This window comes from Ursus americanus, chromosome 29 (genome assembly GCF_024610735.1).
Source record: "Ursus americanus isolate L20-20 chromosome 29, mUrsAme1.1.p, whole genome shotgun sequence".
NCBI lineage: Eukaryota > Metazoa > Chordata > Mammalia > Carnivora > Ursidae > Ursus > Ursus americanus.
In genome coordinates this window covers 30,988,617-31,014,257 of record NC_142155.1, presented here as the reverse complement: position 1 = coordinate 31,014,257, position 25,641 = coordinate 30,988,617, and the positions used below count along the sequence as shown (strand labels likewise).

Below are 25,641 nucleotides of genomic sequence, written 5' to 3'. Positions count from 1 at the left end.
TTCCAATTTTCTTCTGAATCAGAATTAGCAAATCGAGACGACTAACATACTCTGTCTGTGTGCATTATTCCTTACTACACACAGCATTTTGTAATTTATTTCAAAGCTTCCATTATAAACAAAAAATACAGCTTCTGTTAACCCACTCCATTCTGAGCTTATAAAGTCAATAACATTGAACAATCCAAGTTACAACATAAGAAGTTTACTTTATAGATGTGTAAGATTTGCCATCAAAGGCTCTGTTAAAGTTAATATCCAAATAAATGATTTAAAGAATTATATAAAATGAATACATTCCCTTGAGAAATAACAATTACAAGCATAAAAAAATAAACACTAAGATTCATCCAATAAAATATGTCACAGTTCTTGCCATTCACTTTTATAAGATCCTCAAACTCATCATGAGGTAAACATATACATCATACAAAAGATACTAATTACATTTAATCTTCATTGTAGGAGCCGGTATCTAATATTGATCATACATTAACCAGACAGACACGATTTAGTATTTGTAAAGGAATCTCCAGACTAACACTTTCATGACAGCCAATTACAGTCAAGCCCAGCAAGCAGTTTGCAACCAGACCTTAAGAAAGGTAAACTTTTTTACAATGAGTTACAGATTCACAAGTTTAAGAAGACAAGAAAAAGAAAAACAGAAGGAATCCAATCACCCAGCAAATATGAAGCAGACCCCAGAATGTGATACAATCCAAAGATGTAAATTATTGTAAATCATCACTGTTGTTCAGAATTTCACACAGCCTCTTGAGCCAATTTTGTTCTTTTCCACAGACACAATAATGAACTAAATAAAAGGAGGTAAAGGGAAAAAAAAAGTGGGGGTCGGGGAACAGAAAGGAAAACCTTAACTGCAGAGTTCTGCTCTACAAATGCCTAACCTTACAGGAGCTTGGGCTCCTTCAGCATTTGTATTCTATCCAAATCCTCATGAGTCACAAAAATTAAAAAGCTATATCCTTCTGGATGCCAGGAAGGGCCTTACCACAAGCCTTTTGTCAGAGAGAGAGAGAGAGAGAGACAGTGAAAGAGAGAGAGCAAGAGCAAGGGGGGAAAAGCCACAGTGGTAGGCAGTCCCACTCCACTTTGAGTACTGTGAGGTCACAAACCACATGATTCTGTCTCTCCAGTAATAGTGCTTGCAAAAAAAGGAGTTTTAAAGCTTTTGCTTTTTTGGATTGTGTGAATGCTTCATTCGCCTCACAAACAACCACAGAACCACAAGTGCGGTGCAAACTTTCTCCAGGAGGACAGCAAGAAGTCTCTGGTTTTTAAATGGTTAATCTCCGCAGGTCACTACCAGCCACCGAGACCAACAGAGTCAGTGAGTGCTCTCTAACCACAGTCTATGCAGTAATAGTAGGTCCTTCAAATATTTGCTCATTCTCTTTTTGTTTTGTTTCCTTGCTTTTCACATGTTACCAGCTACATAATTTCTTGACAGAAAAAAATAAATATAAAGTCTATGTATGCCAGGCATACTGTAAAACTAAAACAAGGTTTGGGTATGGTTTGTATTTTCAGTTTAAGGCTGCAAGCAGAATTTACAACAGAGGGTACAAGTTCTATCTGAAAAAAAAAGGAGGGACTATGGCATCAAACAGCCTCTTCAGCACAGTGACACCATGTCAGCAAAACTTCTTTTGGGGTAAGTGTTATCATATTTTAAAATCCTATAAGAGATGAACCTGTTAAACAAAAAGGTATGTTTCTTGGATAAACTGCTAGCTTTTCCGGGTAATGTTGCAGTATACTAGATATGATGATGATAATGCTATTTTGTTGCACTAAAAACTGAAAAATGAAATTGCTGTACATATTTGCATTTGGCATCTGTAACTTGTCTACTTCTCGGAGTAATGACTTGAAATAGAAAAAAATTATATTATCTCACATTAGTCCAAATGTTTTCTAGAACTGTAGAAATGAGGCAGTTAAAAACAGTAAAAGAAAGTTTAGTATTCTCATTAACCCTCACTGCAATAAAATGAGACACTAAATTAATCAAAGTATTATGAAGTATTCACCCTGGCAGCTCCCAATATTTGAGCAAACTTCAAAAAGGAAGCAATTTTACAAAATAACAGACCACAGAATTATCTCGACATTATGCTCTACCATTATGCTCTACTGCAGAAATAAACCTGCAGTACAGTTAACATTTTACCCAGCTCAACTAAAAGAAATCTATTTGTAATTTTAAACTGCATCATAAGATAGATGCACAAGCTTGTTTCTAAACAACTTTATATAACCGAAGCATATATTCATACATAAAATTAGAACCATGTAACAGCCATTTTTAAAAGAACTTTATAGTTACCCAGGACATCCAGGATACTAAAAAGTTCACAGACGTCTTTAAAAACTTACACGCAATTGTATTTTTCTATGTAATTTTAATTTTACATGTACACGTTATTATCCATATGGAAAACTTGTTACGAACACACGGCAAACACTGAAATGTCTAGGATTCTTTTAATCATATTCTTGGACCTACCAAAATGAATACCGTTTAGTCTCATGAAAAATAAAACTGCGTAAGGATACCCTGCATGATTTTAAAAAGCCATACCTATTAAATCATGCTGAACTTTGAAAGAAAACAGGCATAATGTCCCTTAATATTCAATTTCAAATTAGTGTTGATACACAAAAGTAAACTACTTCAATATTCATCAGCTGACATAGTATTAGAGTAAAATATCTAAACACTTACAAGATTTTCTTTATGATGTCCAACATGTCCCAACTACAAGGCAAGTTTATAAAACTTTCCTTTATCCTTTAAAATAAATCCTTTTGCTGTGTATACCTGTATTAACGTTGCTTTATAACTTACAACTAACGATTGGAGTTTGCTTTACTCCTCCTACTTCACACATTTTAACTGGCTACCAGAGGATCAGTCTGAGTTTAGGTCAAAGAGAAATAATTAAACCTGAAGGAGAAAAAAGGTTTACATGTAAAATTTCTGTACTGACCCCCTCAATAGTGGAAGTGGGCCCCCTCAGTTACAACACATATGATATAACAGTCACAGATAATTTTTTTGAAATGTAATAGTAGGTAATAAACATTACTCTAAAAATTTCTGCATTAAGGAAGCAGGACTTATATACAACTAGGCTGCATTACAGCCCCTATTATAATTACAGCTCACACATGGTAACTTTTGCAGTTCCCACATAAGAGATAAGGGGGAAAATGGTTAAAACTATTGTTATATGAAGGAATAGCTTGAAACAGGCATCTCAAGCAGTTAACTTATTCTTTCACAATATTACTGTTTGAAAAACAATACGTTTTTCTAACCAGATAGGGAACAACACAAGTTTCAAAGACTACTTCAACATCAGAAGCAAAGATATTAATACTGTCACAGATAATATGTTAAATGCTCTGTATCCTGTCTTCTGGGGGTCTTTTATTTCTGTGACAACCTTAATAACTATTTCTACAGTAAAATTTCTAAAACCTGCCCAAGTTTCTAAACAAGGCATAATAGTGAGCGAAAGAGATAAAAGATCTATCGCATGTCATATATTTTTAGACATCATAACTAATTCTTCCTCTTCTAAAAAGTGGGATTTAGTCTCTCCCACCCCCAAATAGTACTTTAGCACCTGGAGGACAATTTAAGATGAACCCACTACACCAAACTAATTATAGGTGTGTAGTGAACATTCTGTATAGGTTGTCATCACACTGCAAACATTTCCCCAGCCCATAATCTATCTGAAGTCTAAAACCTCACTTCGGGCCTTAAATTCTCATAAATGATTATCAAGACAACCTAATGAAAAATCAAAGGTATGTGCTCCAAAGTTGTAAAATAATTTTTTTGAAATTTAGGCTTTTCCTAGGTGAAGGACAAAACACACGCTGACCAGTTGGCTCACCTCAATATGAATGAAAACTGTGTATGTGAGAGAGAGACAGAAAGAGACAGAGACAGAAAGATTTTCAGTGTCTCTGCTCTCTCAGCACACCATTTACCTTGAACTAAACAAGAATTTTCAATCTACACTATTCAAAATCTACCCATTATTTATGATAAATAAAGTTTGTTGGAAATGACAGATCTGACTCATGGAGTATCTTACAATTAAGAATGTAATTATGACAATATATCAGCTGATTAAATTTCTAAATAAAGCCTTTGTAACTGACCAAAGTAACTGAACATGATGTGTAAACACTAATTTCCAAAATAATAGCTGTGGTCCATATCAATAACTTTATAGTTTCAAGATCTAATAATGTCGAAGTGTTATAACTTGCTTCTAACAGCTAACTTCTGAAAGTCAGGGAGACGATCTAAAAAGTCAAGAACATACACAGGAGACTACTACAAGATATATTAAAAGTTAAAAATGTCAATGCAATTCCCAAAAACTCATAATTTAAATCATTTTAAATTATAATAAATAATCCTAATTTTACATGGATAACTGTTTTAAAGATTTCACTTTTAAATATTAAAAATATTTAAAATTCAAAAGATTTAGAAGAAATCACTGAAAAATATTTTGTTAGTCTGTATGAACCTCGGGATAGTCTCCAAACCACAAGGAAGACAGGAAATACATATGATAACATTATGATACATTTTCGTTATGTTAAAAGAACAAAAATTAATCTATTCAATTATACCTTTCAAACTAATCACTGATAGTTTGACTTGTTTAAATCAGTCATGCTAAAGTTAAATTCAGTAAGATAGAAATGTTCCAGTTTGTTAAAAGAACACTGAAATATTTGATGGTTAAATAAACTGCAGAGGGAGGAAAAAACTAACTCATTGAAGGCACGAAGATTTTATCAAACACACAGAATTAATCTTTATTGAATAGAACCATTCACAAATCAAAACTCACTGTACTTCAGTACTTGCAAGCAGCGCTAATCAATTACAAACCTTTTCTAGTGCTTCAAAACTCATGTGCTTTCAATTTTATACACTGGTGGTCTTCAAGTACTGTATTGGGGCTGAGTTAAGACATTCTGTATCACAACTTTTTTTTCAACAAATATCCATCTAGAGGGCTTTTTTTTTCCCTCTCTAGAGCTGCTCACATGAAACTGTGGTAATATTTTTATACTGTACTTCTTTGTTGAAGCTGAAGGTTAGGGGTTACCTAAATACCTCAACTGTATATACAAAAAAGGGAAAAGGTAAGTATTCATATAAAAAAATCCAATGGGACTGAATTATTTATTTTTGCATTTCCTATGATTAATGATGCACCCGCACCTACTCGAAAACTGATGGCAAAACAGGGTAACATCTCAAATTCCTGTCCAAAGCATACAAATATCCACCTTCCATGCTGTTCTAACCCTTGTTCCAGGAGACTAAAATATGACAACCCTAAGTCAATAGTGAGGTCATGCAAAAGCTCCTCAAAAGCATTAAGATCACAAATGCTATTACCTAACAAAAGACTTTAACACAGAGGGTTCAGTGGAACAGCCTACCTCTACAGTGTCTCTTTAAAAACATTACACATATGGTCAAATAGACAAATACTTTCAATATGAAAAAAACTCTTCCTACAAATAATAAAATTGTAAATGTGACAAAGCATGACTACTTTTTCTAGTCATTTACTATTCAAGACTTATTAAATGAGTACTAGTAAAACCGATACTAATTTAGGCAGAGACATCCCAATAGGTTACCTGAATGCGTTATTTTTTCTCTTATACCAATGAATTCCACTGAAGAAAACTACCAAAACAAAACAAACAACAACAAAAAAAAAAACTGTCCCTGAACTCCAACAATAAAGATAACAATAAACCCCAATAGTCAGTATTTTCTAAAGAGCAAAATATTCTAAGCTATCTCAAGTGTAAGGAAATTCCTCATAAAAACTAAAATGTTTACTATTTTAAAACAAATATTTAGAAAAGGAAGTTTCACATAATGAAAATATACACCTTAATACAATATACTGCCATTTCAAAGATTATGGCATTCAGTGGATATGGGTTTTGATTAATGTGTTACAATTCAAAAAAATAATGGGGAAATTCTATACCTTATTTCAAAGGGAGTTTCCTTACAATTGTCACCACAGTTGACCACAAGCTTTTGTCCATTCAACAGCAAACATATAAAACAGGCTATACATTTCCACATAACTAAAAGTTCTGTAAAAAAACTGAGATTAAATGTTCTTTTATTACTATGTATGTAATATCTTCATTTTACATTGAATTCTTAGGAATTATCTCCCCTTTATACTATTTTTTTAAGAATGTAGGATTCAATGAAGGTTTGAAACAGTATTAGATGGATGTAATTAACACCATATCAAACATTTCAGGTGCTTGTTATTATTGAACAGGATGTTTAAAACATTTTTTTCATAAATATGCTTTCTTTGACTAGAAAATAAAAACCCCATTATTTACCAGGACATATAAAACAATTTACAAATAAAATTAAGGGTAGAATTAAGAGTCCTTTAAAGGTTAATTGCTACATAAGCATTTAGTATTCAAAGTGAAAAAAATTCATTTATTAATACATCTCCTCTAAATACCCTATATTCTTGTTAGTATTCATAAATTCAACATCAAATACATATTCCAGGACCAAAAATCATACCAAATGTGATTCTGAGGATAAATGTCAGTTCATCTTGATTAAGTGCTTTTCATTTTTTAAATTAATTACCCACAAAGAATTCTGCACCATTATAGACATAATATGTGACTGCAACTTTTAATAGTATTTAAGACATTTTAAAATTATTATATTGATGACAGAAAATTTGCCAAGTTAACATCATTCTCAGACACGTATTCAAGATTACTGTAGCAATTAGCTTAAATGCTCTGTTATCTGCACTATTTGTTGCCATCCCTTAAGAAATCACACCTGAGTTACATTAGAGGAGTGACATTCTTAACAAGTCACAGCTAAGTATCCTGTGCAAGCAAGTAATTTTTACCACAAAATCAAATAAATGCATGTTATTTTACCTTTCATTTAAACTGGCTTTTTATTTTTTTACATCTATAGTAGTAACTAAAATCATTCTGCCATCAAAATTACATAAAAGACTAAGTTTAAAACTCAAAAATTTATGCATTTATAGGTTCCTCTAAAATTTATATGAACCGTGAGTGTGCCGAGCCATTGTTTATGTATTCCTTATAGGCAGATGTCTTACAATTAAATCCATTTTGTGGTTCAGTATAAGCAAAAAGTAATAGTAATAATAATAAAGGAAAAATGCTAGCCAAATCACAATTAACGATCATCAATAAGGTTTTAAGAACCTATATACGCACAGTCTCTTTGGAAAAATGAGACTAATGATGTGATATTCCACAGAACTTTATATGAACATGGAAATATTTTTATACAGAAACAAAATATATAAATGTAACAAATATAACTTAAATCTCTTTCAACTATTAGTCCGCTCAAAATTTTAATAGTCTAATAAGCATTTGCATGTGCATACAAATGCATACACATAAATGACAACGGAACTTAAGATAACGATTGTAAACAAGGAAAAAGAATTGTAAATTATTTAACTGAGCTATTGTTTATAGTTCTTTTGTGAGAGATAACCAATTCCTTTTTGCGTGTATACTAACAAAGAAATGTCAAACTGTAAAACCATTAACAGACACCAAGCAGATATCCCATTCTATTGGGAAATTCAAGATAAAAATAATCAAAAACTAAGCTTGTAAGACCTAAGGACATTATTTTCCAGTTATAAACTTAAAATAATTAAATGCTGATTATCAGTTAAAGAAATTATTAGTTCGCAAAGGTAAATATGAATGTAACTAATCTGTTAACAGATACCTATTTATAGACATTCTCTCAAAGAACAAGTGTGGCTTGGAGGTAAACAGGTATATTTTCTATATATTTACTCATTGCTTATACAACCTGGGTAAACAATTTAAATTAGGCATTGTGATTTTTAACTTATTTTGTTTTAGCAGTAATAATTATAATTTTACTTTTAAATTTCTCTACTGAACTTCTCAATTTAAACTTCAAATTTCCAGGATAATCTTTAAGTGAAAAGGTATCATTATTTCTATCAAATGATTAAAAATTATTTAAATGAATCTAAGCAAAGCAAATTCACTGTGAAGCTGAAAAGATAATAAAGTGCTGTATTTTATAATTGACATTTTAACCCACTGGTTTTACTGTATCGGTGTAACGTGATCCTAGAAAAAGAGACGTATATGTATCCCAAGGATACAGGGTACAGATTCCTTTTAATCAATAATTTTATAAGATTTTTTTGTAAATATAGCTCAGAGATAACCTATTTAAAAAAAGTGAATTCTCAATTTCATAGAATTCTACCACATTACAGAAATCTGCAATATTAGATACATACATTATTATATTATATATAGTATAGAAAAACTTCAATAGCCTACATTATATCGATCAGTATGTTTTCCAAAATATGCATTACTGTAAAAGTATATAAGCATTTCATACTAAGGACTTTATCACCCAATTTGAAATATTAGGACAATATAAGAAAATATCTGAGAAAACTTCCATTAAGACAATAACACCCTAACATTAGGCAAGATAATTGGTTATAAAAGGTAACCTAGTAGATTAATTTTTATTAATTAACCTCCTATGAAATTTGTAAAGCTTATAAAGTAATTCAGCTTTTGACAAAATGCAGGAAAAAATTGCTACTGCTCTTTCAAATAGTTCCAACACAAAAATGAAAATATTTTAGAAGATAATCCATAAAGCAGATAGTACTGACAAAAACAATGTACTACACAGTAACTTTGTAAAACAATATAAATATAAGTTAATGTAATCGAAACTTTTGATCATTAATTCAACCTCCTATCCATAATAGAAACTCCTTTTCTCATATTATTAAAACTTGAGTGTTCACGCAGAATTCTTTACATTCCCCAAGTTGTTAAAACTAAACACATACAGTATGTTCTCGTTCTCTCCTCTCTCCACACCCCCCTACCCTCCCTCCCTGTCTCTGTCTTTCAGTCCCTTTCTTTATCTTAGAAGGAAAACTTAACACATTTCCAAAACATTTTACCACTAGTATCCACCTCATTTTAAAAATGTCATTATCTAAGCTAGATAGTGAAAACTGGTATTGTCAGATGAGAACACCATCCTAGATTTAGTGATAAAAATTTAACAATACATTTCCTTTATAATACACATAAGCATACTGCAGAATATTTTAGTGTACCAGTAGGGTCAGAGAAAACATATAAAGATATTTTTTAAATTACCATTCACAGGATCCAGAAAGAAAACTGAGCCATATGTAGATTAGGCTTATTTTTATTTTCATAAATATTCTTATTTTTAAAAATAGGATAAATCAGAATATATCAAGAAACAAATAACTTTTTTTATAAGAGTGAAATATTTGGCTTAAATTGCCAAATTATTTAATTACTAAATAATTAAACCACTCTATATTTATACATTTACATACATAAAAAAATTTTACTGAGGTATATTCAAACCATTTGCTTGGCTATGAAATAAAATCATGTGCTCCAACAAATAACATAACAAAATATTTTTCATAAAGTATTTATTTACAAAGTCATTATATAATACCTGTACAAAATGATAGGAAGAGATTTTCTATAATGAAACTACATGAATATATATAACTCAAATTTGTCACCTTGACTTAAACCTCAATCAGCCAAATACATGATCAATTCATTGCATTTCCTTATCCAAAAAAAAATCTAATACCTTCAAAGCTGTTTTAAAAGAAACTTTAAGAAAAATCATATTACTATTATAAGCTGACAAAGATATTTTTTGAAAAGTAGTTGTGAAAATAATGTGATCTGAAAACTTACATATACACTTAAATAAACCTACATACTCTAACATATTAAATGAACAAGAAAACAGCAAACACAGGGATGAAATAAAACTCTACCTAGCAATAGTACCATACTAAAAAGCCAACCCTTATCACAAGAGAAATACACATGCTTTTTTAAATACATGCTTAAGTTAAATGCTTTTAAATACATGCTCGTCTTTTGAACTGCTCAAATGAACAGATAACATCCCAGTGACTACAGAATTTTCTTCTAAACTGGCAAAACCAAAAAAAAAAAAATCATATCAAATTCTTAATTTTGCAATTATAATGTGTGACACTTTCTTTAATCATAAGAGTACCGTTTATTCTAAATTGGCTGGAAAGGCTTGCCCATTGCGTTTTTCCTGTACGTACCTCTTCCTTATCAATTATGGTGTATCTTCAGCATTCGGAGAAAAAAAAAAAGGCTTCAAAACTTTGAGTTTAAAACACACCGTTAAATCAATATACACAGGGCTACTTTAAAAATACTCATTTCTAGAAGGCCAGAAAATCTTACTTTTTTTGAGCTGATGCATCTACACATAGAAAGCAACTTTTAGTAAGTTCTTTTGCTACGCCATAATGATCTGCTCCAGGAACTCAAGGGTACCTAAAACAACGGACTACCTGTTCTAGCCATGCTTAGGAATGTGTCCAAATCATTTTTATTGATTTAACCTTTATAGGAATGCTACATATCCTCAGAGCAAAACATTTTGAATGTATTTATAATATGACACACTTCTGAGAAACCATGAAAAAGAAAGCTAAAAACAAATCTAGATACTTCTCCACCCTTGGTTGTTATGGGTTTATGTTTTTTTTAAAAAACACTATCAACAGATCTAAAAATTAAATAATTCTACGCAGGAAAACTTACTTTGGCACCACCGTAAGTAGAAATAAAAATTTATTTTGGAAAAAAAGGTGCATTTAAAAAAATTCTAACTTTAAGAAATAAAACGCCTGACTTGACAATGACGTCACATCTACAAATTTTAGCGGACTCTAAATACTCATTTTCATATTCTAGTTACACATTAATCATGGAACCTACAAACATATCAAACTTAAAGAATTCAGTCCTTATTGAAGAAACTAAGTTGTACTCTAGTTTACATTCTGAGAGTTTACAGAGAAAGTTCTGTGTTACCTATCTCTCCAGCTTTCTACAAGTGGTACTTTATTAATGGCTTAGGCAGCTAATGCCTGAATTAGTTATGTTTGCCAAATAATAATTCACAATATTATGCTTCCTCACATTATGGTTCATCATTCGTTAACTTGAACCTCACCTCTAAAGAAGTTATACTTTCACTGCAAACTGTTCTCTTAAAAAGGCAAACAACTTTTGAGCATTTCCAGATGTAGCACTCAGAAAAAAAAAGAAAAATCATAGGCAAATTCTCAAAGAATTCTAAAATTATTAATAAAAATGTAGTAAAACTCGAGTCACTACTCATTACTTCAATGATATCCATAAGTTTAAGAGCTGAATGTACTATATACCAAATTAAGAAGCTTATGATAGATTTCAGGTAGCTGCCAGTAGATAAAACAACCAAGCACATTTCCGTGTGAGACAAGATTCTACTGAACTGGAATTTCTGAAGCTCTCACAATTACCGAGCATGCAAGAGTAAAATGATAATGTTACCTTCTTCAAATAGCTAACTTTTCTTCTGGGTAATATAAATTTGGGTTTGGCTACATTATTTTCATTTTGTCATTAATTTTTTATGAAACATCCAAGCATGCATGTGATTACGCTAAACCAAAATTAAAATAATTTATACGCAGCCTAACTCTCTGGAGCAGGGCTGGGACTAGAGTGAGGCAAGCAGGCATCTAGGGCACATTTACGGAGGTACTCACTTGTGCACAACCCTGAACATGAGCGCCTCCTTAAATGCTGTGCCCTAGACACTTTGCTTGCCTCACCCTATGCCCAGGTCCTGCTCTGAAGGCATACTAGTATCGACCATTTCATGAGACATATTCTAAGAAAGATATCATAAAACATAGAAATATGATAATATAAGATCAAGAAAATTATAAATAAGAATATTTATATGTTTAACAGACTATCTGATTAATATTTTTCTTAAAAAAAGAACCCACTCGAACTTAAATGTAAATAAACATTGAAAAAGCAATCACATTATAATGAGTAATTCAAGTTCAGAGAGGGTATAGTTGACAAATTCTCTTAAAAGGACACTTGTATTTGCCATACATATCTTTCAAAGTAAACTCAGTGGCCTTATTAATTGACCATAATTCTTAAAAAAAAAAAAAAAAAAAAAGGACTGAGCAAATATGTTCCATTAAAGGGCTCACAGGGCTACACATGCCTTGCTCCAGCCCAGTGGCATCCACGTCACACTGATCAACAGAATCACCTGAGGAATAGGTCTTGAGGAGAAGGGGAAATCAGAGAGGCTTGGGAATTTTTCTTTTTTTAAAACACAGCTCTACAAGTAAATTAACCAAGTTTGGGGGCCAATAGAGAGCCAACTTTTAATATACCCAGAAACAAACTAAAGACAAGATATATATACAAAATATGTACATTTCCAAATTGTTTCTCCCCTAAACATTTGTAAAGCTATTCACAAGAAAGAAAACACTAAAGTTTCAGTTTGTTACTTTCCTTCCCTTTCTTCTAGCAGAGAGGTTAGTCAATGAGGATGTGTCCAACAAGTAATACTAATAAGAAAAAGGTCAGAAGCATAGTTAATTCAACAGATAAATACAGCCAAAAATATTAATATTTTTCTTTTAGGTTCAAATAGCTATTCCATGTATATAATCAATCTGTTGTAAAAACATAATACTTTAAGCTTTAAATATATTTAATTAAGCTCATTTTAATGTATTTTAAGAAAATATATGTGCCTAACATACCTCCCAAGATTTTTAGAGTGTACCTTAATTGAAGCTGTATATTGTTTTTGCTAGCTTTTCTTTGTTGACTGTTTATTGTGCCAGGCACTGTGCTAAACCCTTTATAAACATTACTTCCTTTAATTCTCAGAATCCCCTTATATGAAATGGGAATTATAATTATTTACAGATAAGGAAACTGAAAATGAGGTAATAAAACCTGCCCAAGGTCACACAGTTGAAGAGCAAAGATTCAAACCCAAGCTTTCTCACTCTCAATCACCACCTTACAGTGGTATATACAACCTTCACGAAGTTACTTTCTAATCCCGAATTTCATCTATTAAGGTAACAATTCTCAGAAACATCGTTAATTTAAAGTTACTACACTGACAAAATACAAAAAGAGGGACAATCTCTGAGACTCCAAATTCCCCCAAAGTACATCTTTAAGTAATACTGGTCAGTGAGAACCAAAGAGATTAAGAAAAAAACAAAACTGAAGAGTATACCAGGGAATAAGATTTAGGTCAGGTTTGATCAGAAAATGAAGGTTCCAAGGAATTAAATTCTTAGCCAATCATCATAATCAAATCTTACTCAATGTCCACACGACACAGTATGTATACTTCATGTGACATGAAAATACCATTTTAGGAGTTAAAAATTACACTGTCACATTGAACACAAGGAATTTATAATCCTCATTTGCAAAATTTTTTAAAACAATAATGATTTCAGTCATGGCCTTTATGTCAGTCAGATCAGGAATCAAATCCTAGTTTCTATAAAAATCTATAACGTCCCCTTTACCATGGTCTCACTGTCCTACCTAAAAAGGGTTATACATCCACACTTATGCTAAGTGAACAAGGCAGCCTTAATTCCTAAATCTTAATTTCTAATTATAATTGCTCAAATTCTTACTCACGTACATCCCTGATGTTCCCCAAGATCCACTGATAAAGGTATTTTTTCTTTGCCTACCAAAGAGATTATGTACATAAATCTAGGAAGTAACTCTTTGACATACACTATTCCTCCAAATTTCATCCACTAGTATTAAAAACAAAAATTCTTAGAGAAGCCACAAAAGAGTTCTAGCTTCTTTTTTTCTGGCAGAGGACAGGAATAAAACTGGGAGATTATATGACTCAGTCTGTATGGATCCACTGAGAAAAGATGCCCTGGCCAGGAGTCACAGGTGATGGTAGGTAGATGACACATGTACTCAAAGAATTAAAAAACAGGGGAGAAGAGAAAGCTGTTTAAACATCTGAAAATGTCAACAAAACTTTCCAGTCATTTTTAATTTGGTACATAATGTTTTAATCATCACACCAACAACTTTAATAACGTAGAGTAAGATAGAATCATTTATTAAAATGAAATAATCACGTATGTAGGTATGAAATCCTAGAGATACCACATTTTAGAAAAGGGAGTACGCAAACTCGTACCCTATCTCGCAATGGACAAAAAGGCAGAAAAATATGTGGTTAGAAATAAAAGCTGATAGGGGAAGATGCTTCACTGGCTTTAGCTTAAACTCCCCAAGTGTTCATGCTTATTTCATCAAAAGTCACTGAAAAGTTGTGAGAAAAGAAAGACAAGAGGTTTTACACGCAGCCAGAACAACCAACCAATGAAACCGATAATAAATTTAAGAATGACATAGTCATTTACTAGTTACTAATTTAGTAAGAAAAAGCTGGGCCCAAATGTGAAGAAACATGGCTAAACTGAAGGGAGATTACAAAGAAACCAGCAGCAGACTTTGGCAGTCATGGTTGGGAGAAGCAAGAACAGGAAAGGAGACTGCAGCCTAGGACAGGATGGTAGTGTTGCGGGTGGTTAGGAGAAAATTAGGGGAGGGTAAAGTAGGAAGAGTTTTGTCTTTATCATTACTAAAGCTGTGCCTAGTGGAGGAAAAAAAGATCCTAATTATAAACAACAATCTCAACTTTTTGTTTACTTGTACAGGAGTAAGCATGTTATCAGAGAAACTCAAAACGGTAATAATCACTATGTTTGGATAATAGAATTATAAAGGACTTTTTTACACTTGCCAGTATTTTTCAACTAAAAAAATATATATATGTGTGTATTTTATATATATATATATATATATTGCAATTTTAAAAATGTAGTGGCCAATATGTTTTAATGTCTAACATCAAACCCATACAACGAATTTGGTCCTAGTAATGATGTTGGTGTTTTATCCCCATGCTCAAGTTGAATAGCGCAAATTCCTACAATTAGAAACTATTTTTATGCGGAAAATCAGTTTCACAAAAATCACAGAATCTCGTAAATATGACAGACCTAGCAAGCGTTTTACTGTTAAGTTGAAATCCTAGTTACACCATTAATTCTTGTTGTGAGAGGCCAGGTGATGTATGGAAGTGCTGAATCACTATATTCTACACCTAAAACTAATATAACACTGTTAACTAAGTGGAATTAAACTAAAAACTGAAAAAATATATAAAAAAATAAAATAAAAAAATAAATCCCAGTTACACCAATTTTAAAACCTTGAGCAAGCTACTTAGGCTCCCTGGGTCTCAATTTCTTCTTCTGTAAAGATATGTACTACCTACCTTGAAAATTTTCTGTGAAAACTAAGTAAGATAAACACATGCAAAGTGTCTACAGCCCAATCAGGAAAAATCATTGCAGTTATTACATACATGTTATTAACTTTCCAGTCCTGAAATCCTCTTAAGAGTCTAAATTTGAGGGGCACCTGGGTGGCACAGCGGTTAAGCGTCTGCCTTGGGCTCAGGGCGTGATCCCGGTGTTATGGGATCGAGCCCCACATCAGGCTCTTCCGCTATGAGCCTATGAGCCTGCTTCTTCCTCTCCCACTTCCCCTGCTTGTGTTCCCTCTCTCGCTGGCTGTCTCTATCTCTACCGAATAAATAAATAAAATCTTTAAAAAAAAAAAAAAGAATCTAAATTTGACTACTCATAGTGTGGTCCACAGACCAGCAGCACCAGCAGCACCTGAAAGCTTGCACAAAATTCAGAACCTCAGGCCCCACCCAGACTTCCAGAATCAGAATCTGCATTTTCACAAGATCCCCAGGAAAAACAAAGTTTGAGACACCCTGTTCAAAACAACATTCAATTAAGGGAATGTCCAGCTTGTCCATATATTCCCAGCTCCCTGAAACTGTCCGCCTCATCTCTGTTCCAGAGTTCTTTGTGATGCTGAGTGAAGAGCAGCTGGTAGTTTACTCCTAATTCCTAATTCTGAGACACTTTTAAGAAACTGACCCAAAGTCTCATCTACCACCACTTCCAAAAGACGACTTTTCAAAACTGAAGAGAACTCCCATGTTCACCCAATCTATCCACTCTGAACAAGAAACAGGGTCCTGTGGTGCCTCACTCTCTCTTATAAAACAAGGTCTTCAATAATTTGAGACATTTTGTAAATTATTAAGCTGCCCAACTGTATTAACTAGGTACCAGTCTGTTGATCCATGTTGTCAGTGATGTCTCACCACAAACTTGCTTTACTGAGTTTAAAAACAACTATATGCATCCTATGTGCTTGAGACAGAGATAGTAGAGCCCTGACAGCACAGAGTTTGTGAGGCATGGTTACCACTGAGTCAAACCATCGGGCTTCTGGTGCTCACCTTCCAGGGGGCTCACAATTCATGCCTTTAATAACCCACTGTAGAATCTCAGCAGGCAGAGGCCTCAGGCGGACAGGACTTCAGACTTTCATTTTCCAACTAATTCCCCTCTTTGAGATTTTATACTAATTTTTTACTCTTAAGTACTTTATAATCACAGATGCCTAGTCCTGTCTCTTTTCCATTCCATGATTACTGTACTGAATAAACAGGAAATACAGAAGACAACTGTCTATATGAAAAATTGTCAGACCAAACAATAATTCAAATTTCCTAATTTAGAGAAATAAAAGATGGTATGAAGTAGATATGACTTGGCTGGATTTCACAGTATACTAAGAGTTTGATTATCAGAGCTCCAATAAGTTTATCTCCTCGAAGGGATTTCTTAGATGCAGAACTTTCAACTTCCTCTTAGTTCTTACACAGTTGAGAAGTCCCTCACTTATTTAGCCTGCTTTCCTCTTACCTGTATACTAAGCACAGGCCCTTACTTGCTCACTCATGCACTACTCCCACCTTCTCACTCGTGTCCATATGAGCACTGCCTTAGATTCCAAACTTCCAGCGGAGAGCCCACAGCTGTAGATCTGAACATCATCTGGACTAGTAACATAATCATTCAAGCTGTAATCGCTTTACAATAGGCACATCAATAATAATTAAGAACCCGCAGAAAGATATGCTTATCAAAAATTTTAAATCCATCAAAAATTAACAGAGAAAAGCATATCAACTTTCCTCTGCAAGGAAGTTGTGTATGAACCAGCACTTCATTCTTAAAGTGAAGAAAAAAACACCTGAATATGAAAGGTGAATTGGCCCTAAAGACAAAAAGAGGAAGATACCTAGTGGATGGAGAAAGGAAGGCCATTTAAAAAATAAAGAATGTGATAAGCCAAGACTCAGGACTAGGACAGGGAGACAATAAAACAAGTGGTAGGTACAGAATTTTTAAATCTCTTAAGTATAAGGGACTATTTACAAGAAGAGTGGTTTAAGAGTTGCCATCTACTATTCTTCAAAGCAGGCTTCATTCTTATGAGTTTAGGAATGTCTCCACTACACACAAGGAAATCAAGATCTAGCAAACTGATTTATAAACAAAAGGGCTGCATTAATGTTAAAATGTTCCTCATGACCACTATCTACTTGCTCAGAGCACCTAAGTATTTAGGAGGTAGCTCTATGAAGGAAACAAATTTAAAAAGAAAAAGTATGATAGCCAGCAAATCAGAAAGACTAAATGAAAGACTGATCCTATGAAGAATGTTCAATCCCCAAACCACTATTCCAGTTCCTAGAGATGAATACGTCTTATCTTCTCCTTGTTCTCTGGGTGTGCCACAGGAATGTGCACTGTGCCTTTAGACGGCACACAAAATAGGAGCTAGCCAGGTGTTTTAGAGAATAAAACTTTAAAATCTTCAGCAAACCAAGTAGTTTTGAAGGTTAAACTCTGTGAAATAATATTCATTAAAAATTATCTTAAAAGTGAGTCTTTTCATTCCTCTAGCTCAGCTCACTTTTTAATGTAACCCATCAGCAAAATATACATGTGATGACCACAACTGTTATTTGTTTATAAATTATATATGTTACCTTTCTAACATAGTATTTGCCTTATAAATTAGTCATGAAAGTTGAAATTATAAGGCATAAAAATATATAAATAAAACTCTTTATATTTTTCACTGAACTCCACTTTGGAGACCACTGCTATAAGTCAATGGTTTCAAACGTTTTAAAGCTCTGTTCAAACTCTGCTCAAACACTGAGTTTTAAAATGCAAACCCACTCTATAAAAGAAATAAATGGAGAGATGCTCTGATTAAAATGGGAATGAGAGAAGAGGAACCTGGAGTCCATGATGAAAGTCCTATGGCCTCAGAAAGCAGAATTTGAAACTACTGATCTTGACATCAGACTTTCCATTAGTCTCTTTAAAAAATAATAAATCAATAAATAAATTAAATAAATAAAATGTGCTTTTACTTAAGAGTGCTGTTTCCTAAGCTTCAAGTCAAAGATTTTGCAAGATTCAATTGAATACCTGATGTTGTATTTCCCAGAGACACTGCTGACTACAAAATTAAGTGGCCCAACAGGCTTTTATGAAGGAAAATTCTCACAGGCCTTATCACCAAAAAATGTTATACTCCTAACTGCTATGCACAGACTGTGAATCTGCTTTGCTTTGAAACAGTATAGTATACAGTGTTATGCTTTCCTAGTTGCTAGGAAGCTGGACAGTTAGCTTTTGCCCCACCTCAGCAACCAGAAAGTACCTTTATTACAGGCACCGCTGTGCATTTTTACCTCCCGGATTAATTTTGTATCCCTACTTCTTTCAGGCTTCCTCTTGATTTCTCGTCTTTTCTATGCTACTATAAACACTTAGGATAAACTCCTCATATCTTTTTGGAATCACCTAAGATACAAATGATAAAACTCAACACTCAAACTCCCTACTTGGCACCATCAGTTTCCCATTCCTCCAGGATAGAAACCTTGGAATCATCTTTGGTGACTAATTCACAAATGCTATCAGTCCCTAATACCGAACAATCCAGACTTCACATTATCGCTTAGACTTGGGTCCCGGTCTTCATCCCCACTACCATTACCTGGACCGCTATAATAGGTCTTCCCTCAGCCAATCCATCTTATGTGCTTATGTGCTTATAATCAATCCTCCTTCATCAGTAGCAACACATTTCATACCTTTATCTTTCCAAACACCTTTTAAAGGTTTCCCACTACCTATGGAAAAGTCTAAACTCCTTAGGCATTCAACGCTTCCCGTATTCTGATACCAATCAACTGTTTTGTCTGTATTTCCTATAACCCAGCTTCTCTCCAAACACAGTAAACTATTTGCCCATATGCCTCATCTTTGCCTCTAGGTCTTTGAACATGCTGTTCCCCTTACCTGCAGTGTTCCCTACCTAACCTCACTGCTACCCTCCCCCCAAATTTCTACAGTGCCAAATATTACCTTAGCCCTGACTCAAATGGCATTATTTTCACAAGCGTTCATCCTCCAAATTGAAAATCCTCTTACCCACCTCTGTATTCCCACAGTAGAATATCTGTAACTCTTTTCACATATTTATCTTTAGCATTCCCTCATTTCATCTCCTATCATTCTGTCTCGGTTTCTGTGTATGAGACCATCTCTCTACTTACACATATATCTAAACATATAAAAATTCTAGACCAGTGAATCTGAAGCTTTTTTCTTTTTTTCCTTTTTTTTGAAGCTTTTTTAACTGCAAAATCCATTTTTCACTTGAAATCCTATGAGAAAGCCCAATAAGTGAAATGGATCTTTAAAGGAGACTCTCTGGTTGCAGGGGAGAAGGACTGGGGAGATAGCTCGAACCTCACACCCTCTCCTTAGCAGCCCCACAGACATCTTCACAAAGCACAGAGAACACTAAACTATACACCCCATGAAGACAAGAACTATATTTATTTACGTGTCTCCGATACAGGAAGGAGAGCAACACTGCAAAATCAGATATCCCTGGAGTCAAACCATAGTTCTGTCACTTATTAACTATGTTCTCTATGCAAATCCTTAAATCTCTCTGAACCCAAATCTTCATTTGTAAAATGGAAATGGTAAAATCTATTTCCATTGATGACCCCACAAGAAAAGGTATAAGAGTCATACTTCATAATGTTGCTAGCAGAGATACAAAGGAATTCCCATTCCCTTTCCTCCCCCTTTTTTCCAAATCACCTAGCCAAACGCCTAGCATATAATAGGAATTAAATAAACATTTCTTAAACAAATTAATGAATGACTGGATGGACAGATGAATGAACAACCATCTAAACAAAAAATAAAACGACAGAAAAGGGATTTGATAACAGGTACAGAAAAAAGGACATGCTAAAGAAATACAATATAAAGAAAAAAGGAAAAATACTTTAACTTTTATGGCTGGAAAAGAAAAAAAAGGTCATACTTTATATATTTAAAAACTGGAGACATTTTCAATAAAAATTTACTACCATAGAAAGAAGCTAAGAAAAAAGAATTATTTACACACATCATTTTAAGGCTTACATGTGAATAATATGATATCTGGCTAATATCTAAACTCAATTTACATTCACCAGCTTAGAAATAAGAGTTATAGTAAATTAAACTACAGTGACCGATTATCATGCTTTTTAAAATGAATTTTATTTCACTGATTTATGTATGACTGTTATGGAATGGCGTTCCGATTTTCTTTTTAAAAAGTGTTTCCTTGTTTCTCAAGTTACAAACGTAAAGCTCTGCAATTGTATTTAAAATCTTTTGGAGGTAGATGTGCACAAAAGAAATACCTCAACACAAATCACTATGACACATAATGAACCCAAAAGGAATAGGCATATATCATTTAATGCAAGATGCTAAGTTTGATAAAAACAAAATCTGACCTTTAATATATTTTTAAATTGGTTAATAAACGTAAAATGTGGCAAGGCTTATATTCCACATAATTTAAACTCTTTTGGCATCCTTGGGGTCTGTCTACAAAAGCAAAGGAGTATGCATAGGGTAGAGACTAAAAAATTCAAATGGAAGAAACACAATCTTGTGGGACTGTCCTTTAAATAGAAGGCTGAAATCCAAATGGCTTATTTTTCTGTACACACAAAAATGACTTCAATGCAATAGACGAAAAATCAGTTCATGAAAAGTAATGGCATAAAAAAAACAGTGACACTATTAGCACAATATTCTTGAATGGTAAACTACAAGTCAAGATTAGGTCTTATTCTTTAAAGTTACTTATAGTCCTTAAAAATGAGAAAAACAGAACAGAAATGAGATTATAAATATCTCTTATAAAAACGTCACTCCATCAGATCAACAAGGTTAAAGAATGATTTACCAAATTTGACTCCCAAGAGGATGATAACAGAATGCCTTTTATTTGACTTCATAAAAACTGTGAAACCTCTTCCTTCTCACTACCTATATGAAGGCCAAAATCAATATATTATGAAATGAAGCTACTAAAAAAATTACTAGTATTCCAAAAAGATAGATGTATATTTCATCTGAATGCTGTATGTCTATCAGTAAATAATTCTGTATACACAGTTTGATTGCAATTTAAAAGATAATAAATGCCTAAATACCGAAATAATGAAACATAATAAAATGTCAATGTGGTTATCTCTGAATCATGAGACTATTTCCCACTTTTGTTCTTCTAGAGATTCCAAAATCTCTCAGATGTGTTAATTTTAAAATCAGAAAAAGTTAAAGTTACATAAACATAAATATATAGGTACATATGTATGTGTACGCATTTGTGTATCTGTAATATTTATGTGTGTATCCCAAGTGGCCTACTTAACTCTAATTATAGAAACAGAACACAGGGCTCTGGTGTAAAAATGAGAAAAAGTAAAATAGGAAGGTATAACTTATGTTATTTAATAAGTAAGAAAATATTCTCAAATCTCCCTAATATAACATGGTGGTTAAAGCTTTGGCTGTGGAGTGAGACCAGATGAAATCCTAACACCACCCCTTAACAGCTGGGTAACTTCAGAAAGGTGACTGAATTTCTTCAATCCTCAGTTGTCTTCATCTAAAATTTGGCAGTAATATTATGGAAATATATATGGAAAGATGTCAGTACAAAATGCCTATTTAGTGATGGTAGTAGTACTTCCTCTTCCTGTAACTCCTTGTGTAGCCTACCGATCCTTCAGGTTTCAGCTTAAACGAACTTCCTTAAGAGAGGGTTTCCCTACATTAAGTTCTCACGTTCCACTATTTTTCAGTACCTTTTACATTTTCTTTCACAGTCCTTATCATAATTTATAATTATTTATTTACAAAAATGTATGCACAGTGTATAGCATACCATATGTACTTGTAAATTATCACGGAATAAATTTATGAATAAAGTTGTTCATATTTATGATCTTTCCACTGATACGATAAAATTTTGTCTCTACATAATCAGTGTGATCTTGATTATAAATGTTACTGACCGTAAAATGAATGGGGTTTCTAAATTTGAATTTAGTCCTTCCGGGGACAACTGCACTGGGGAAAAAGAAAAGAATATATATATATAGTCGCAATGATAGAAGCACAGTGATTCTCTCCATTTTGTCCCTCATTCTTCCATTACTGAGTCTACTAAAAACAAGCATTAAGAAAAATGTCAAGTTTCTTGGCTTTTAGTTTACCTGCTGAGTTTTCTTTTAAGCACTGTCTGCTACAACAGTGATTAAGTCGGCTGTCTACTGATCAATCAGGGAGTCTCTGCTATCTGCTATGGAACATCAGTGTGGTCCCTAGACCATCAGCATCAGCATCACCTGGGAATTTACTAGAGCTGCAAACGACTGGGCTCACCACAGATTTACTGAAACAGAAAATCTGGAGGTGCGGCCCAGCAGTCACCCGGCTTAGCAAGGATCTACGGTGATTCCAAGGCACACTAAAGTTTGGGAACCACCACTATAGAAGATTTATTCTTTACAAGCAACAGGCTCCTTCATTAGTTTCATCAATTCAATTTGCCAGTGTTTATATTTCACCATTAAATTCTAATATTGTAGTATAAACTCTAAAATACTCTAAAGTCTGACAAACAGGACATCTGTCAGTACTATAAGGCAAACAACCAAAGAATGACTGCTTCATACATTGTTCTGTCCATTTATGCTGCATAATCCGCTCATGTTGTCACTGTTCTTTTATTACAAATTAATTCCTGCGACATCCTGAATAAAAAGGTCTTTGCTTCAGAAACCTGAATTTCAAGTAAAACTGGAAAGTGACTCAAAAATACAAATGCTATTTTCCAAGATTTGAGAATTCACAGAAAATAATCTGAGCCAAAAATGTAATTAAAAGTAATATTAGCACTAGTTGTAAAGATCACACAAATCAAAGGTTCGATGGGTTCTAGATTAACCTCTATTTTGGTGATATAAATGGGTTCTAGATTAGTGTCTATTTTAGAGCTTTAATTCATTAACAATACAACAAACTGCAACAAGATTGTACAAATGGTTTAATAATAGGAAATTTGTTAACATAATACATCAGTAGGTCAAATGTGAAAAACGCATACAATCACATCAAAGATTACCTTTTTAGCACTTGATAAAATTCAACTCCCTTTCTTTCATTTTCTTTTTTAAATTCAAGAGTATAAAACTATTTCCTCAAAGTGATTTAAACTATTTTAAACCAAAAGCTAACATCATACTTACTAGTGAATACGAAAAGCATTTCCATTAAAATCAGGAATAAAAAATTCTATTATCCTCACTCTTAAGTATTAATACTTTGGAAGTTCTGATTTAAAAGAGAAATAACCATTACTTATGGATAATATAATTCTACACCTAGGCTTAGGAGAATCAACTAAAAAATAAAGATGATTAAATTTAAAATGTTCTTACATCTTATACTACAAGTAAAAACATACACAATTAAGTCAAAGGTTCAACAGCAGAAGACTGACTGCAAAAATACAGTTTACTAGAAAAACAAGAGAACTTCTGAGAAATGAGAAACAGTAATGTATTTCTAACAGAACTAGATTGCAAGCCCCATGAGATGAGAGGGTGTTTTGTTTTATTCACTGTTACATGTCCAGAGCTGAAAACAGTGTCTAGCACACAGTAGGCACTCAACAGGCATTTGCTCAATGAATAAATGAAAAGCACTGGCATATAATAATCCTTTAGATCAAACGTGGTCTGCCAACAGGTGACAGTCTAAGAAGGGTTAATTACAAGTCCACAGTGAGATAAGGAGTCTGCAACAGTAAGTGAACCAACTGCATCCTAGGCACACCATTTAACTCAGCTTTTTCACAGGACAACTATCTCAGTGAAGGAAGCAGAGGACTGGTTAACAATCTGGCTCAAGCTACTGATCTCATAAAAGACCAATGATAAACAGTTCACATACTGGCTACACTGGGTGGCACTGCTTTAAACTAAATGTTGGGAGTTGATGAGAGAAGGAAAAAAAACAACAACACACTAACTTCAAACCAAAGAATAATTTGTAAAAATAACATCTGGCTGCTGAAATGTGCTGATAATTAGGTCACTGCATTTTTTTTTAAGATTTTATTTATTTATTTGAGAGAGAGAGCATAAAAGGTGGGAAGGGGCAGAGGGAGAGGGAGAAGCAGACTCCCCGCTGAGCAACCCAGGACACCCCCCCCAAAGGCAGACTGAGCCACCCAGGTACCCCACCACTGCATCTTTTAAAGGAAGCTTATGACACGTATGAAAGCAACAAAAAATGTTAAGGATAAGCTCTGTCAGTTAAAAGTCGGGTTCTAATCAGGAAATTTAGACATCCCAGTAGTATCTAAATGAATGAAGTCTTTACACTTTCAGAGCCGTTACGGGAGATGACCCTGAAACCCAAAACTAACAGCTATACATCCTAGCGCAAATCACCTCAACTCTCTGCTCTTCAGCTTCTTCGCCAGTAAATAAAGCTGCCTTAAACAATTTCTAAAGACTCTCAAATTTTCCCTTCAGTCTAAGTAATTGATACTACCAGACTGCTTTGTTTCTGAATGAAGGCAGACAGGTGGTTCTCCAAAGATATGCTGAGGTTCAATGCTATCTATAATCCTATAAAGTTAAACTAATTTAAAAGGCAGACATTTATAGAGAGATTTGCACTAACACCTATCAATCGCCTACGTAAATGACTTACATACATGATCTATTTCACAAGAGAAACTTGAGACATGGATGTTATCATGCAAATTTTATAAATAGTAAAACTCTCACAGCAATATAAAAAAAGAAAAGAAAAAACTAAAAGGGATTCACTCATGTCTGTATGACTCCACCAGACCATAATTCCTTCTACAAACCAAACACTACAGAGATATTGCAATTTTCTAAGGACACAGTACAGGTTTCAAGTAAATCAGACATTTTCTAAATATAGAGTGTTATACCTAAAAATGTTTTTCATGAGGCAGAGACGAAGAAGAAACTAAATATACTAAGAGAATAATGGGAATGGTAAAACTTCAATTCCAAAGTTAATAAGGAAGCAAAATAAATACCTGATGCATGATATACAAATGTCCAAAACCTTAAAAAAATCAGGGCATAACCAAAATAAAGCACTAATTTGAATTTCTAATATGAACATA

The 25,641-nt window shown here is 33.4% G+C and overlaps 2 protein-coding genes across 10 annotated transcripts in view; one reads left to right on the top strand and one right to left on the bottom strand.

Annotated features, from left to right (window-relative positions):
* The window catches only part of SUPT3H (SPT3 homolog, SAGA and STAGA complex component), a 533,155-nt gene that overhangs the window by 480,988 nt on the left and 26,526 nt on the right, over nucleotides 1–25,641 (bottom strand). The gene's annotated exons all lie outside the window — the stretch shown is intronic.
* Nucleotides 1,169–25,641, top strand: part of RUNX2 (RUNX family transcription factor 2) — a 318,305-nt gene continuing 293,832 nt past the window's right edge. The window contains exons 1-2 of one of the 6 annotated variants that reach the window (XM_087857061.1): nucleotides 1,169–1,354; nucleotides 1,555–1,678. In XM_087857061.1, the coding sequence (XP_087713187.1) occupies nucleotides 1,217–1,354; nucleotides 1,555–1,678 (262 nt within the window). In that variant the 5' untranslated portion in view covers nucleotides 1,169–1,216. Of the gene's footprint in view, nucleotides 1,679–25,641 lie in introns of all 6 variants that reach the window. The other 5 variants (XM_087857059.1, XM_087857060.1, XM_045801586.2 and 2 more) reach the window with 5 other exon arrangements.